We start from the raw sequence: 16,824 nt of genomic DNA, 5'->3' as shown, positions 1-16,824 counted from the left end.
ACAAATGCCACTGAGCAGTAGAAGTGCAGGACTTGCAAGGGAAAGCTGCTGTTTCCTGGGGCTTTGGCACGGACCTCCACCCAGCCTCCCGCCACCCCTGAGCAGAGTGAGGGCCCTCCCCAGTGCTTGGGGAGAAGCAGCAGTCTTGAAGCAAGGCCCAGCAGAGACCCTCCCCTTGCTGGGAGGCCTCTCCCGGAGCGCTGCCTCCTCACCCCCAGTGCAGCGGTCCACAGGCCTCAGGAGGTGCGGAAGGAACCCGGTCTGCCCAGGGATCCTGGCTCCCCCAGTTCCGGCCAGCCAAAGGTGCCTGGCGCGCGGGGAGGGGCGGGACGGGCGTCCACCACAGGGAGGGCGGGAGGCTGCTCTGGACTCTGCCCTTGCTCGACGGGGCATCTGCCTGGCGCTGAAGGGCAGCCCAGCGCGTCGTAGCTCAGCTGGAGGGGGGCGGGGCGTGGGCTCCGGTCCTGCCCGCGCGAGCAAAGCCCCGACGCGCGTGCTGAAAGAGACACCATTTATTTCTCGGCCGGGGCGGGGGGGGGCGGCGTCCACGGCGGGCTCCTCGGCAGGCCAGGCCAGGCGCGCCTCAGTCTCCGGCGGCCCGCATCTGCTGGCAGAAGGCGTCGAACTGCTGCTGCTCCAGCTCCGTCATCACCCGGTTCAGGGCGTAGATCTGCGCCAAACAGAGCAGCGCGGTCAGAGCCGCCGCCGCCGCCGCCGCCGCCCCTCCCCCCGCGGGACTCCGCACAGGCGCCTCTGCCCGCGGGGCCCCCCCGCAGCACAGGAGCCCCACCAGGCGGGCTCGGCGGCGCCTGCTCCTTCCCCGCGCGGGGCACTCGCCAGCCCCGCCCCGCGGCTTCCCGTTGGCCGCCTGACCCGGGGCGGGGCGCCCGCAGAGCCGGCCCGGGAGGGCGCGCCCACCTGCCCCGCCCACCTCTGCCCGCTGCCGCTGCTTGAGCTCCTGCTGCGCGGCGCGCTGCTTGGCCTTCTCGCCGCGGCTGCTGCTGCTGCCGCCGGCCGGCCCCTCCTTGGCCTTGGGCGGCTGCGGAGGAGGCACCGGGGTGGGCGGAGGCAGCCGCTCTCTGCGGCCCCCGCCAGGCTCCATCCTCCTCCTCGCGGGAGTCGCTGAACAAGATGGCGGCGGGCTGCGCGCTGCGCACGCGTCCAGGACCGGTCGCGCCGCGGGCCGCTCTTCCCTGGCGGCCGCCATAGAGTGGAGCGGCTTCCGGCGGAAGTGCGGGCGGGGCCTGCGGTCTTGTCACGCTAGCTGGGAAGCGACGCCGCGCCGCCCGACGGGCCCTGCGATGCGGGTAGCCGCTGCTGCTGCTGCTCCCGCGCCCGGGGCGGCCACACGAGGACGCGGCCTCCTTCTGCCCGGGCCGGGCGGCACAGCGCTGCCGGGCCGGGCCCGCCCCCCGGCAAGGGCTGAGGGAGACCCGCGTCTCCGCCCCCCCCTGCGCCCAGAGCGTCCCCGCGAGCCGCGGCCGGCGAAGGCCCCGGGCGCACGGCTCTCCTGTCGGGCCTGCTCGCCTCGCGGCAACCGCCAGGTCGTGGGCTCCGGGCCTGCTGTGGAGCTGCGCGCCCGCCGGGCCCTGAGCCCGGGAGGTCTGCGTGCTGCTGGGCTTGGCGCGCAGGCCTGAAGCTCAGCGGGCGAGCGGCTGCCTCCGCTTCTGCCTGGCTCCGTGGGTGACAGTGGCCGATCGCCGGCGGAGTCGTCCTTGCCCCTGCTGCAGGCAGCGCCTCCTGCGGTGCAGGCTCTCTTCAGTCCTTGGCCGCCGCGGCAGCCGCCCCCCAGTTCCCTCCTGGCCTCAGTCAGGCTGGGTGTGCCCACCAGTCCGCAGGTCTCCAAGGCAAGCTGCGTGCAAAGGCAGGGGCAGCTCTCCAGCCTTCCAGGCACCAGTACCAGAGCACGTGCACTGCGTGCAGAAGAGCAGGCCTGCAGGAACCTGCATCCTGTCTGCCATTACCCACCCTGCTGGTTCAGGGCCCGTCCTATCCAGTTTTCCAGTGCCGGTGCAGCTGTGCCAATGGGGTGTGCACTGCATGCTGTGGGGGAGGCAGTCGCAGAGGAGGCCTGTGGGAAGGTGTGGGAAGATTTTGGGGCTGCATTGCAGCTGCACCAGTGCTGGAAAGGTGGGTTGGATTGGGCTCTAAGTGGCCACACTTATGAAGGGGGGAAAATGTGTTATGAATGTCTTGGGAAAAGCTGCACAGCAGCACAGTAAAGGTAGGAGTGGCCGAGTCCTTCTGCTAAAGTTTCCGTCTTCTGGACCTAGCGCAGGAAGGGTAGGGTATTGTGGGGGGGGGGGGTGTCAGTTTTCTGTGTCTCCCAAACACACTGCTGTGCTGTGGAAGGAATGGTGCAACTCTGCATGTTGCTGCAAGCAAGAAAGTGACAGGTACTGCAGAAAGAGGCTCTCCAGAGGGGAGCACAGGCCATTGTCACCACTTGAGTCTATGCTGCATATTTAAACTGGTTTAGTCACCATTTTTGCTTTCCAGGGGCCTGCAGGTAAGGTGAGCCCTAGAGAAGTCTTGGCTCCTTTGGTTTCCCATGAATTTCAGTTCCATGGAATTGGGGGTTCCAGTTAATGACAGACCATCATGGTTAAGTGGAAATGAACAGTAGCAGGCCTCAGCTGTTGAGCCTCCTGAAATGTAGCTGGGTGCAATGTGATTTGTAAGTGGATGCTAGGAAGAGAGGCCAAGCATCACTGCCTCCAAAGGAGCTCTCCTCCCTCATGAACAGAGCAGTGCTGTCCATGGCACTAGTGATTTTCAGCATTTTTCATCTCATGGCACACTGACAAGGTACTAAAATTGTCAAGGCACACCATCAGTTTTTTGACCATCTACTTCACAAACTTTATTGGCATATAACAAATATACAAAATAAAACAAAACAAAATTATAACAATCACTAAAAGGATAAACATAATGAGGCAGGGAGGAGGGAAATGATCCAAAAATAGAGGAGGAAGAAAGAAAAAGTAAAAGGAAATTTTTTTAGGAAGGGGGGATATTTTAATAATTTGGGATAAAAAACTAGCAACTGCTATAGTAATGTTTGCTTGATTAAACAAGGCACACCATGCTGTTGGTGGAGGGGCTCACATCCCCCAGTGGTCCTACTAATGACCCTCCCCCAAACTCCCACGGCACACCAGTGTGCCACAGCACAGTGGTTGAAAATGGCTGCACTAGAGGAAAGGGGGGTCCCTCTGCTCATGACAGGCCTGCCCTGCGGGATGGAGCCTAGGTCCTGCAGGAAAAGCAGTGAGCAGCAGCAGCAGCTGCAAGCAAGCAGGGCCAGTGAGTAAGCCCCCTACTCACTGGTCATGCTTGCTTGATTGCAGCTGCTGCCGACTAACCACCTGAGTGCCACTTGGGAGTGGTGTGAGGTCAGTGTCACAAGAAATTTTCCTTGAGGATGCAGTGAGCAATCCTGAGATCTACAGTGCTCAGCTGGCCTGGCTCTTGATAGGCTACTGAAGGCTGGTTAAGTATAAAGGGTAAGAAAGAAGGCTTACTTTGGTAAGAAAGAAGGCTTACTACGTATTTCTTGAGATGGATGCCTGCCAGGCCACACCTGGGAAGGCAGCTTGAAGCTTTGTTATCAAGCCTTAAGTGTAAACTTTGGGTGAGAGTTGGGAGTTGGCTTTTTATTATTTTAAGACTGCTGTGTATTGTTCTTTAGAGTTTTGTTTAAGTGCCTGTCTTTGTTCTTTTGATTGCATTGTAACTTAAATTTCTAAATAAAACCATATACATTTACAGAAATATTCTACGGAGTAAATGAGGAAGTTGGGAATGTACCTAAATTCCAGCTTGGTCATTCAGCTGCTACCATATAGACACCCTGTTAAAGCTACTGTTGGAGCCCAGGACCACTGGCTAGAACCCTGCCCCAGTTTGGGTCAGAAGCTGCTGGGTATTGAGTGACCTCTTGTGTTATTGGGGTGCTTTTCTGTCCCTGAAGTTGGCCTTCTGGAATTATGAGCTGCTCAGGGTTCTTCCCTGGCTGATTGTTAGACCAGGCCCAGAAGTCTTGCGGGGGCGGGGAGGGGGGCTCAAAGCACACCTGGGAGTGTTGCTCATCCTGGAGGGGGCGGAGGGCCCTGGGCGGCGGCAGCTGCTCCGTTCCTTTCCTTACAGAAGGGGCACTTGCAGTAGCCCACTTGCTGGAAGACTGGCCCAGCCTGGTCGCCTAGAATGCGATGGGGAACCTTTGCAGGCCAGCATCCTGGTGCGCTCCTAGCTGGGCTGTTTTGGGAAGTGGAGCATGAGCAGAATGGAGAGTGAGAATCACCCCAGCGGCTCCACATGGCCTGGCTCGCAAGCTGGCAGCCACCTGACCCACGTCCCACCGCCCAGAGCCTCGGAGAGGAATTCTCCGGGGCGACAGTCGGAGACGTCTGGGGCCGAGCAGGCTCAGCAGGCCGGGCCTGGGTCTGCCTGTCGCTGCACGTGGGCAGCCAGAGCCAGGCAGCAGAGAGCCTGTCCAGGGGTCTGGAGAGGTCTGGATGTGAGTGGACCAGTGCGCTGAGGCTCCTGGGCAAGGCTAGGAAGGGTCATAAGAACTGTGACCACAACAGCAGCTGTGAGATACAGGAAGCTGGACTAGATGGGCCTATGGCCTGATCCAGTGGGGCTGTTATGTTCTTATGACATAGCCCATCCTGTGGCAAGGAGTTCCACAGACCAACCACATGCTGCGTAAAGAAATATTTTGTTTTGTCTTAACTCCCAACACTCAATTTTAGTGGATGTCCCCTGGTTCTGGTGTTATGTGAGAATGTAAAGAGCACTCTATCCACTTTATCCTTCCCCTGCATAATTTTGTATGTCTCAATCATGTCCCCCCTCAGGTGCCTCTTTTCTAGGCTGAAGAGGCCCAAACGCCGTAGCCTTTCCTCATAAGGAAGGTGCCCCAGCCCCGTAATCATCTTAGTCACTCTCTTTTGCACCTTTTCCATTTCCACTAAGTCCTTTTTGAGATGCGGCGACCAGAACTGGACACAATACTCCAGGTGTGGCCTTACCATCGATTTGTACAACGGCATTATAATATTAGCTGTTTTGTTCTCAATCCCTTTTCTAATGTTCCCCAGCATAGAATTGGCTTTCTTCACTGCCGCCACACATGGGGTCGACACTTTCATCGACCCCAAGATTTCTCTCCTGATTTGTCACAGACAGCTCAGAACCCAAGAGCCTATACCTGAAGTTATATGTGGGTCAGGTGCGCCCAGGACGAGCGGGCCACGTCCCGAGCAGGCCGGCGACGGGGTGGGGGAAGCGGGTCGCGCCGCCGCGCTCGGCGGCCGAGGCTGGGGCGCGGCGCTCTGGGCCTCGGGCTGCCCGGCGTCTCCATCAGAGGGAGTGGCAGCCGGGCCGTGGTGGCGCCCGAAGGGGGGGAGCAGCGGGCAGGTCGAGGGCGCGCTTGTGGCTGCGCCGCGCCCGCCTTCAGGGGGAGGAGACCGGGGACTGGGCCGCCTTCCTCTGCTCGCGGCCGGCGGCCGCAGCCCTGCATTGTTCGCCCGGGAGGAGGCGCCTCTCTCGCCTCGCATCCAGGTGGGTCCGGGAGGGAGAGGCTCGGCGGCCGTCGCGGGGTGGCTGGGTGCGCCTGCAGGCTCGCCCCTCCGGAAGCCGGAGGGGGTCTCCGGGGCTCCCGTTGTAAGAGAGCCGCCGCCAGGCAGAGCGGGCGCCCGGGAAGCTGCTGCGGCCCCTCTCGAGCGAGCTGGTGGGGCTGGGGCCGCCGCGGCGCTCCTCTCTCCGGCCGGGCTGGCTGCCCAGCCGGCGGGGGGCGCTCTGCTCTGCTCTGCTCTGCTCGCCACTCGAGGGGGCTGCAGGACCTCGCAGGACGCTGGGGAGGCCCCGCCGCAGTTCGCCCCGCCGAAGAGGTCTGCAGCCCGGGCGCGGCAGCTCCAGACTCGCGGGCGCTTCCTCCAGCAGGGGCTGCCGGTCCGCGGGGGCGGAGTGGGGGGCAGCCTGCCGGAGCCCCCAGGCGTGCCGAGTCGCGGACGCGGCTGACTTAACGGAACGTGCCCTGCGTCGGGGTTCGGCTGGGGACTGTCCGATGAGATGCGATGCTGCCCAGCTGGGCGTGCCCGGTGGCGGCGCGCTGGTCCTCGCAGCCCTGGTCTGGAGGCGGGCAGGGCGGCGCGCCCAAAGCGGGAGCCACCGAGGAGTGGGCGGAGCTGCGGAGAGCCCTGTTCCCTTCGGGGCGCGACGCGGAGCGACTCCGCTGGGGTGCGGGGCCCGCAGGGCGCTAGGGGTCCGGGGGGGCGCCAGCTGTCCTCGCGCCTGACCTCCCCCTGGGGTGACTCCGAGTCTTGGCTGGGGCAGCTTCGCTGAGCCGTGGAGATCCCTGCTGGGTTCACACCTTCCTGGGTTTGTGGGTTCTTGTTCCGCAGGGGGGATTTTGCCCTTCCTTCCAGGAATTAGAGGTTTTTTCATAGAATCATAGAGTTGGAAGGGGCCTCTTAGGTCATCTAGTTCAACCTTAGGCAGGAAATCCTCTGAGAGCATCTCCAACCTCCCTCTGCAATCTGTTCCACTGCCCAACCGTCCTGACCGTCAGGAATCTTTTCCTGATGTCTAATCGAATCTCCTCTCTTGCAGTTTGTACCCTTTGGTTCTAGTTCTACTTTCGGAGACAGCTGAGACTAAATTATTCCCTTCCTCCATATGACAGCCCTCTAGGTATTTGAAGAGAGCTCTCATATCTTCCTCAGCCTTCTCTTCTCCAGGCTGAACATGCCAAGTTCCCTCAATCTTTCTCATGGGGCTTGTCCTCCAGCCCCCGATCATCCTCGTTGCTCTCTTCTGAACCTGCCCTAGTTTGGCTGCATCTTTCCTAAAGTGGGGTGCCCAGAACTGGACACAATACTCCAGGTGAGGTCTAACCAGTGCAGAGTAAAGCGGAACCACAACTTCTCCTGACTTGGAAGCTACAGTTCTGTTAATGCAGCTAATACTGCATTTGCCTTCCTTGCAGCAGAATCACACTGCTGACACGTCTTTGAAAATCAGGGCGTGTGCAGGATAATGAAGGGGGGGTGGGATCCAAATTCTGCAGCAGAGAAGGCTGCACCCCTTGTCATTGTCCATGTGCAGAGCCATCCTCTTTTTCCAGGACGTGTTCTCTTTTTTAGCCTTGTGTCCGGAAAAAGAAATTAAATGTCCTCCTTTTCCCTGTGAGCAGCCCCTGCAGGCTGTTGGAGGAAATCTTAAAAAATTGGTTTCCTCTTTAGGGGGGAAGCAAAGTAGCTTCAGCAGCAGACCCCCCCTCTTGCTGGGAATCAATCCAAGAGAAGCTCCCACACTAATTAGCTGACTGCTAATCAAGAAAGTCAAACGACAATGGCTGGTTGAAGTTGCAAAAGAAGTCATTTACTCACGGTTCCATAGAAGCATATGTTACGGCATCTGATTATGATCAGAGGTTACACTAAACTTGAGATAACAAGGCCCTGGAGCTGCCTCGTCCTGCGTGTGCCATGTGGTCAAGATGGCATCACCAGCAGAGCCCTGCTGTGACCCATCTTGTCAGGTCAGTCTTCAGTGAGGAAGAGGGGGCATGCAGGGAGCAGAAGGGAAGGTTATAGTGTCTGGGCCACACCCCCACATAGGTCATCCAAAGGGGACAGGTAAAGTGTAGGATCACTGGGCCATGGCTTAACCCTTTCAGGACAGTATCCTGCCACCTCTGGACAGCAGACAGAGTTGCACCAAACTCCAACACAGGCAGCACATAGCCTTCTTGTAATTAATAAATTATATGTAATAATTATATGTAATGTAGCTTTAAATTTAATAATAAGTAACATAGTGTTTAAATTAACCACATGAAATCCATATACGTGTGTTTTTAGCTTTTATTTTGTAATGTCCTATATTTTGGGGTGCCTGGTCCTCTTTTGCGGTTATGACAACTGGTCACCCTACCCATGTGGCACACAAATAGGTTGCTTTTGAATTTGCCAAGTATTTTTGCAACCTGGCAGTAGCTGGCCTTCACCCAAAGCTGGATGTTGAAAAGGGCATATTCTCAGCCTTCCTGCCAGAAAGCAGCAAGGTGTGAAGTCCTTGAAGCTGCTGCTGAACTTTGCCACACTGCCTGGTGAAGGCCCAGAAGCTGGGCGGGGAGCCGAGTGCGGCTGGAGGCGCAGCAGGGCCAGGCAAAGGGAGCTTGGACCAGCAGGGCGCGTGCGCAGCTTTCCTTGGCACATAATTGGGGGGCTGGGCCAGAACTTTGGGCTCCTGATCACAAGGCAGCAGACCCAAAGCCCTGCCAATAACTTGCTAAGTATGGAAGGGGACACCAAGGCAGGAGGAGGGGGGCTTGGCCTGGGTGCCCCAGGAGTTCAGGAAACAGGACATCTGGGCACAGGGTTCCCCAGGACCTGACTGAATCACACCTAAGCTCCATCCATGGGCCCCTTCCACCTTTCCTCTCTTCTCCTTCCCCCACCACAGGTGAGGAAGTTGTGGTCAGACAAAATGGAGAAGCGGATTGCCTCATCCATCTTCATCACCCTTACACCCCCCAGGAGGGACCCCTTGGCCAAGGGCACAATAAGGCCAACAGGGGCTCCACATCCCAGCAGCAACCCACCCAAGGATGCCCTGATTCCTGCTGGCCCTACCCTGCCCCAAATATCGACCAGGATCACCAAAGCAGTCCAAGGAGGGACCGGCATACCCAGTGGAGGTGAGTGGGGGGGGGGGCGGACAGCTGTGCACCTCCCCTTTTGGATCATGGTCCAGTCTGGGGAACAGCAGGGCAGGAGGATGACCACTGGGGGGCAGTTGTTCTTTGAGCCGGCTTTTCATGGCCACTGGTCTTCCTGCTGGGACCTCTCCCCAGAGCCTCAGGCCTTCAGGCCCGCCCCATGTTTCTAGTTTTGCTCCCCTCCCACCTGGAGCACTTACAGGGTGCTGCTGATCTGCCAGCAGCACTTGGCCTGAGCCCAGTGCTGCCTCTGGTTCTCGGGCCTGGCCCCAAGTCACAGGAAGGACCAGCCAGAAATTAGGAACCTCCTGAGCTCACCCAGAGTGCACTTCCTTCAGCACTTAGGGGCGGGGGAGGGGTGTGGGCTCCCGCACCAAGGGCCGTTCCTTGCACGTGGTCTTCTGCATCCCTGATCTGATGCATCTACTACCCTGTTTCCCCGAAAATAAGACCTACCCCGAAAATAACACCTAGTGTCTTTTTGAGAATTGCTGAAATATAAGACCTACCCCAAAACTAAGGCCTTGTTAGAGCTGGGATTGGGGGGCAGAAGGGGTCCTTGGGCGGGTGGACAACATGACCGGGAACGCTGCACTCCCGTGCGCGCCACCTATTAAGCGCCTGCTGTGCTACCTTGGGCAGAGGATGCTGAGGAGGAGCTGAGGTGGGAAGCAGCAAGCGAGGCAACCCTGCCTTCCTTGCCTCTGAGGCTCTCCACACCTTCCAGGAAGTAAGTCCCATTAACTAGAAAGGGACTGACTTCTGAGTAGACAGGCAGGCAGACATCCTCCTGGGCACTGAGGGGACACGCCTTCCAGGGAGTAAGTTCCATTAACTAGAAAGGGACTGACTTCTGAAAAAAATAAGACCTACCCTGAAAATAAGACCTAATGTGTTTTTTTTGAGCAAAAAAAAAAATACAAGACAGTGTGTTATTTTCGGGGAAACACAGGCAGGAATTAAAGTTTCTAGTTCTAAAGGCAGGCACTGCTCTCTGACCGTTTCAGGCTGCTCTGAGGTGCCACCTCTGAGGTCCCACCCAGCAGTAAATGGACTCTGACCTGAACCTTATCTTTCCTCCCCCTCCAGAATTCCACCCTGTGCCATTCTCAGTGGAGACCCTTGGTCCTGATCTCGAGAAGCGGGTGGAGGTATTGCAGGTAACCTATCCTCCAAAGGGCCTTTCCAGACATTCGGCCTGCGGGACCATACATGTCCCATTGCCATCTGGAGCTCTCCTCTTCGCTGGCTGTTTTCTCAAGAAGGGACACAATTATGTCACTCGATAGTTAGGGGGTGATTTCAAGGGCACCAGTGCCCGGCAGGTGCTTTCCACGTTGTTCTCCCATCACAAAAGTGATGACTCCCCAAAACATAAAACAATTTCTCAGTTCATTTAACTTAAAAATATTCAGAACACTTGGGAGAAAAGCAAATAGTACAGCAACCAAGCCAAGAAATAACCGAATGCGTTCAGGTCAGTAACGTGGAAAGAGGCCGCTCTGTTGTGCAGGGTCTTCTTGCCTTACCTGCCACCCTGCCTTCTTCATTCACCAAACTCTGTTCTGGACTCTTGTGATCCCCTACCCGGTGGGAAGAGGGGCTACGTTTCACCAGTTGTGGGGTTTTGGAAACATATAATAAGACAGTAAACGGGACATTAACAATTGCTGGATCTCCAGGGCTTCTGTCTCTGAATTCAAATAACAACCACTGGCAAAATGTAATGCCAACACCCTCTATTTATAGCTTTCCTATTGTGACTCCTAAATGCTTATAAAATTGGACATGGTCACCACTGGTCATGTTGGGCAAAACACAATTGCACTGGCAGAAACTGCACATTCAGCTCAAGTGTTGTTTGCCCACAACCCCAGACTGTTGCAAGACAGCACACAGAAGTGCAGGCAGCAACCAGGGTTGTGGCCAAAGCACCACAGAGCTGGGGGGGGGGCAAAAGGTACCCATCCAGGCCTTGACCAGCCACTCTCCAATGCAGGGTGCCACTAGAGTGTTGACATCTCCTGGAGGGGCTTCCTTGGGGCCAAGCGGGTGCCTCCCCCAGGGATGTGCAGTGCCCTGCAACTAGTCAGCCAGCCTTGCTCCTTTTCTTCTTGCTCCTCAGCCACCTTCCAGGGTTCCAGCAGAAGCGAGACCAAGTCATGTCCTTCCCTCTGTCCTTGGTCAGGCTGGCAAGCAGCAGACAGAGAGGTGGGAGGAGACAGCTACGTCCACAGGTGAGGACCCATTGCCAGTCTTCCTCCAAGGCCTTCTCTGACCAGCCTCAGCACAGACCCACCAGCTGACCCCCATTTCCTCCTTCCAGGCATCTGTGCCTTCTGCCACAAAGCCCTCTTCCTGCAGGGCCCTGCCATTGAGGCCATGAACAAACAGTACCACGTGGACTGCTTCACCTGCCGGACCTGTCACTGTGCCCTGGCAGGGCAGCTCTTCTACCAGAAGGAGGGGCGGCCACTGTGTGCAGGCTGCTATGAGGTAAGCTTCCCTGCGTGGGCGGCCTGGCTTCTAGGAGTGTGGAAAGCCACCTGCAACAGAGGCTGCCCAGGCAGTCCCTTGAGCTCAGCAATGCCTGAGCCCTAGTTGGCAGTGGCTCTGCAAGGCTTTGGGACCAGAAGGGCCCAGATCTCAGCCCTGCCTGGATCTGCTGTGACTGACTGCAGGCAGAGCAAGGATGACTGACCACTGAGCTGCAGCCAGCCTCCCCTGCTGGGCACCTGCTGTATCAGGCCTCTCCTGCATGGTCATTCTTCTGCCCTGAAACCACAGCCATGAAGGTGAGCCTTGGACACCACACGCCTCTCCAGCCCCCTGAGTGAGATTTCTCTCCTGACACAGAGCACCTTGGAGAAGTGTGTCCGGTGCCAGGCCCTGATCCTGAGTCACCTGGTGCGTGCCCTGGGCAGCACCTACCACCCAGAGTGCTTCACCTGTGTGGCGTGTGGCCGGAGTATCGGGGATGAGGCCTTCACGGTCGACGAGGAGATGGGTGTGCACTGCCTCCAGGACTTCTACAGGTAGGGCAGTGGGAACTGGGCATTCCTCTTCGGGGCCTGGCTGGGTCTCCTGCTCCCCACTTTGGTGATGAGTTGCTATTTGGGGGGGTGCTGTATGCAACAAGAAGTTGCAGCCCTGTCTCCAACACCCAAGCTCTAGCCCGCAGGAACTCTAGGCAAGCACCCTGTGGGAGTGGATGAAATCACTAAGGAAGATGGCATCCAGAGTAGCCACTCCTAGGGAGCAGCAGAGGGAGAGGGATGAACCCACCTCTCCTGTTTGGGGCTGTCCCGTTGGCCAGCTGGTGAGCCACCGTGGGAAACAGCTTAATTCAGAGGAGAACTCTGGCGTGTTTCCATTTAAGAAGGGACTGAGAGAAAGGGGGGAATGGATGGGGCGGATTCTCCCCAGATTATGGCCTTGGGTGAAAGCAGTGGGTGCCTCTGAGGCAGGACTGCGGCCTGAGCCTCTCACTTGCCCGCCCTCCAGGAAGTACGCCTCGGTGTGCTGTGCGTGTCAGGAGCCCATCATTCCAAGCCCAGGGAGAGACGCCTACCAGATTGTGTGCCTGGGGCGACACTTCCATGAGGACTGCTATCGGTGCGAAGTAAGTGGGCTCTGGAGTCCGTCCCACAAACATCCTAAATTTCTGGCTGTGCCTCTTCCCCCAGCTCAAGCCCTGTTGTCCTTGTTTGTTTCCATTCCAGCATTTGGCTTTTTCCCCTCACAGTCACATCTTTCGTTCCTGCTGCGTGCTCAGTTCTTTCTCCAGATGTTGGCAGCTGCTGGTCTGTCAACTTGGGAGACCTCACTTGGGATTTGTCTTGCTGCCAGGGCCTTTTCTTTCCATTCTTCTTTCCCTTTCCATCTGTGTAGGATGCAGCAACCCCCCTCCCCCCACACACATACACACCATAACATGGACCCCTTTCCTGCCTTCTCCCTCACCCAGATTAGACACCCAGATGCCTGAATCTGGAGTGAAGCTGCACGTTCAGGACCAAAGCCAGCCTCCCTAACTGTGCACTACTTTGAAAAAAGTGACTTGGGTGGTGTGCAGACGATCAGTAGCTCACCACTGCCTGGAAAGACAAGCACGGATTGTGGTGCGTGAGCAAAAGTCCCCACCGCACTTCCCCTGAACGCCCCAGCTAAGCTTCTGGTCTCTTGTGCTGCAGGTGTGCCGGGTTCTGCTGTCCCCAGAACCCACAGAGGGCAGCTGCTACCCCCTGGGCGACCGTCTCCTCTGCAAATCCTGCAACATCCAGCAGAAAGAAGTGATCTCCCGCTGAGCAGACGCACGGGTGGCATCTGTGGGGACTATGGCAAACATGGAGCTGGGGGGGATCTCAGGTGCTGCCCCCGCCTTGCCCCCTTCCTGTTCTCTCATCTGAGCTTTTTCTGTGCCTTTAATGCTGGAACTGAGCAGAGTGTGGCTGGACTGACCAGTGGGCCCATTGAGGGCGGAGCTGCAGGCCCTGTCCCTGCCCCCCCCCATTAGCCTGTTCCTTCCAGGAGACTCATGCTGGGCATTGGCTCATCATGGGGAGGTTTGCTGGTGATGGAAAGACCCCCAATGGGCATGTGTGGATGCTGCACATCAAGTGATCTGAACCCTTGAGCCACCAGCTGACGCCTCCTCCACCCTCCATCTCTTTTCACATCCAGGAGGAGCAGTGGTGATGGGGGCTGGTGCACTGCGCAGTAAGGACCATGGCAAGGCCTCATATAAAGGGGGACAACAGTATTTGGCAAGGGTGTGTATGTCTTGGACTGACCCTGGTGATTGTCAGGAAGCAAAGGACTGTACTCCCATGCCTCCATCTGTCCCAGATCCTGGCTTTCTAGAGCAGGGGTCTCTAAACTTTTCAGCCAAAGGGCCACATCAAATATCTGGCACAGGGTCGAGGGCTGGGAAAAAAATTAAATAAAAAATTTAAATAAATATATGAGAGATGGAACTTGGATGAATGAATGAACAAATGGGCTCAAATGTCTAGGATTTCTTCAAGCACCAACACAGCCCAAGAAATAAAGCATAAGCTTAAATGGACCCCCATTCTCCCACCCCACAACTACAACTCTGGTTGTGTTTGGTCAACTTGGCTGGCCACGGGCCATATCTGGCCCCCCGGGTCAGGGTTGGGAGACCCCTGTTCTAGATCACCCAGAAGGGCACATATCCCTGCAGGTATGTTGTGCTTCTGGATCAGCCCCCCTGGGCTTTATGTGATTCCCATGGCAGACTGGGAAACCAGCTCTCAAGCCAGCAGGGGAAATTTTGCCGGGAGGGGGGGAGGAATTTTTGCCTGAGGGGGGGCCTCAGAGAAAGAACAGAGAAGGATCTCTGGTGAGAAGGGAGCAGTGAATTGCAACCAATAATCTCTGCTGGGCTTTTCACTGTTTCTGGACAACCCCATCTACGCTCTTGGTGGATTTCCTCTTCAAGCAGGCAGCAATGTATAGAAAAAGGGTCAAGACTGGTGGGGGCAGGGGGAAGGAGAAAATCACTGGTGGAATTTGACCTCATGGATCAGATGTTCTACTCTGAGCGGAAAAGCTGAACCCTGGAATGGATCAGGTGATGAACAAAGGAGAGAGTGCCTTGGGTCCTATGAAGCGCATGCCCCAAATGAGAGAGCCTCGCTCCCTCTGCAGCTGGAGTCAAGAGACTTTGGGGGCTCAAGAATGTTGGAAGTCTGAGCTGGGTTTTTTAAAATTCAGGACTAAGTGCTCTTTCTCACACATCCCTCACTCCTAGTTTGATGTTAGTGTTAAGTAGAAGAGTCCACTGCAACCCAAAGATTTGCATCTGCATTTCCCAGCCATGGCAGCTCTTTTCATTCTACCTTATCACAACTTAAGATGGGTTTTCTTCCTGCCAAGGTGCCTGTCATCCAGTATTGCATGGCACGTCCACAAGAGGGCAGCCTAAGACAAAATTCGTTGAACTTCTCAGACCAAGACTAATTAAAAGCTGAAGGTCAAAAGGATTTCTTTCTGCAGTGGCCTTCTCACTGTTTTTCATATCTGGACCCCACCCACATCTGAAGCTGTAGCCTATCAAATGACCTACATGGTCACTCTTCTGCCCTGAAACCATAGCCATGAAGGTGAGCCTTGGACACCACACGCCTCTCCAGCCCCCTGAGTGAGATTTCTCTCCTGACACAGAGCACCTTGGAGAAGTGTGTCCGGTGCCAGGCCCTGATCCTGAGTCACCTGGTGCGTGCCCTGGTCACAAGAGTCAATCTTGTGTCTTGTTGACTCTATTATGCACCAATTAATAAATGAAAGTACTGAAAAGGGGAGAAAAAATTGAGGTCTGGCAGTGCAGTACTTGTATCTTTCCCAGAATTATTTTCCCCCTAGGCTTGTTGAACCTGCCATCTTCCTTTGTGAGCTGAGTATCTTCCTCCTCTTCCCATTTTGATATATGGTGGGTTTCCCCCTCGCAACCAACAAAAAGGAGAAATAGTTGTTTTAGATACAATTGTAAAACTGGATGAAACAGCAAAGGGCCAGTGAGGACTGTTCTGTCTGAAAATTCTTTTTAAGTAAACCTCATGAAAATCAGAGTGACCAGGTCTGTGATCTTGACCCTTGAATCTGGGCAGCACCAGGTACTTTGGACACAGACAGGTGCAGTTGGTGCTGGTCTCCATCTGGTTCAAGACTGTCAGCCCAACCTGATGGGCTGCTGCTCCCAGTTCTGATGCTGCCAGGGACTGGCTCTGGCATCTGGGGTCATGCAGAGCAGCTGGTCAACCCCTGTGCTACGGACCCACCTTGACATAGGGAGGCACACACTCTCCCTGAGCAGCAGACATCTGCTGCTGTCTTGGTGCCTTCAGGCAGGCACCGCATGTCCTTTGCGGTGCTTCTGTGCTGGCGCAATAGTGCTGGGGTGGCAAGAGCTGGTGGTTTCAACCTATGTGTGTTCTGACTTCCTGCACAGACTTCTCAAATGGCTCCTGTACATACGCTGGGGGCTTACAGCCTGATCATATCCAAATTTCCAGCACCACTGTAGCCACAATGCAGCACCAAGGTAAGGAACAAGCATTCCCTTACTTTGAGGAGGGTCTTTGTGACTGGCCCCACGCTACAGGATGCAGTGCATGAGCCCTTGACATGGCTCCATCAGTGTTGGAACATTGGATAGGATTGGGTCCCCAGTGCATACAATGAGCTGATTAAGGGCCCAGTCCTATCCAACTTTCCAGCACTGGTGCAGTTGCAATGCAGCCCTGAAGTGAGGGAACAAATACTCCTTGACCCTGAGGTGGCCTCTGTGACTGCCTCCCCACCACAGGATTCAGTGCATGCCCCACTAGCACAGCTGTACCAGCACTGCAAAATTGGATAGGATTGGGCCCTTACTCTTAAATATAAAGGCTTGATTTGGGCTGTTTTGCTTACACATGGCATGAATAAATACTGTGTTCAGATCCACACAAGTAAAGTCAAGGAATGAGAGGGCAGATCCTCTCATGGATTAAGAACTGGTTGAGGAACAGGAAACAGAGCAGGTGTCAATGGGCAATTTTCACCATGGAGAGGTGCAAAACAATGTACCCCAAGGATTTGACCTGGGACCAGTGCTTTCCAACTTTTCCAAAAATCACCTGAAGTCGGAGATAAGCAGCAAGGTGGCCAAGTTTGCGGGCCACACTAAACTTTTTCAAGTGGTGAAGAGCAGAAGAGATTGTGAAGAGCTCCTAAAGGATCTCTCCAAAGTGGGGAATGGATGGCAAAATGGCAGATGCACTTCAATGCAAGTGTAAAGAGATGCTCAGTGGGACAAAAAACTCAAAAGTTTACATACAGGTCCAACCTTGTTATATACAAATTTTTTATACACAGATTTGACTCAACACGAATGGCCCCTGCAAATGAGAAGGAATGTGCTGATCCCTGGAGAAGGGAAAAATGCATCCCTTTAAAATCAGTCTCTCTCTCACACACACATCAAGGAGGTTATCATTAAAGGACTGTTTTTTAAACTGAACAGTACTTTAACAATAACCTCCTGTGTGTGTGTGTGTGAGAGAGAGAGGGCGCAGCTGGCTGAC

At 55.9% G+C, this 16,824-nt stretch overlaps 2 protein-coding genes across 2 annotated transcripts; one reads left to right on the top strand and one right to left on the bottom strand.

Annotated features, from left to right (window-relative positions):
• Nucleotides 1-497: 497 nt before the first annotated feature.
• On the bottom strand, nucleotides 498-1,159 carry SVBP (small vasohibin binding protein). Its single transcript, XM_066637469.1, has 2 exons — nucleotides 932-1,159; nucleotides 498-670 (listed from the first exon to the last, which is right to left on the bottom strand). The coding sequence occupies exons 1-2, from the start codon at nucleotides 1,100-1,102 to the stop codon at nucleotides 584-586; spliced, it is 258 nt and encodes an 85-aa protein (XP_066493566.1). The 5' UTR covers nucleotides 1,103-1,159; the 3' UTR covers nucleotides 498-583.
• A 3,161-nt stretch (nucleotides 1,160-4,320) lies between these two features.
• FBLIM1 (filamin binding LIM protein 1) lies at nucleotides 4,321-14,009 on the top strand. The gene is made up of 9 exons (XM_066637328.1): nucleotides 4,321-4,522; nucleotides 5,240-5,571; nucleotides 8,479-8,713; nucleotides 9,824-9,894; nucleotides 10,860-10,971; nucleotides 11,061-11,230; nucleotides 11,591-11,769; nucleotides 12,239-12,356; nucleotides 12,928-14,009. Exons 1-9 carry the CDS (start codon nucleotides 4,321-4,323, stop codon nucleotides 13,039-13,041), a joined length of 1,533 nt encoding a protein of 510 aa, XP_066493425.1. The 3' UTR covers nucleotides 13,042-14,009.
• Nucleotides 14,010-16,824: the final 2,815 nt, after the last annotated feature.

This window comes from Tiliqua scincoides, chromosome 9, assembly GCF_035046505.1.
Source record: "Tiliqua scincoides isolate rTilSci1 chromosome 9, rTilSci1.hap2, whole genome shotgun sequence".
Taxonomy (NCBI): Eukaryota; Metazoa; Chordata; class Lepidosauria; order Squamata; family Scincidae; genus Tiliqua; species Tiliqua scincoides.
The sequence above is the reverse complement of the archived record's forward strand: the minus strand, read 5'-3'. Positions and strand labels throughout refer to the sequence as shown.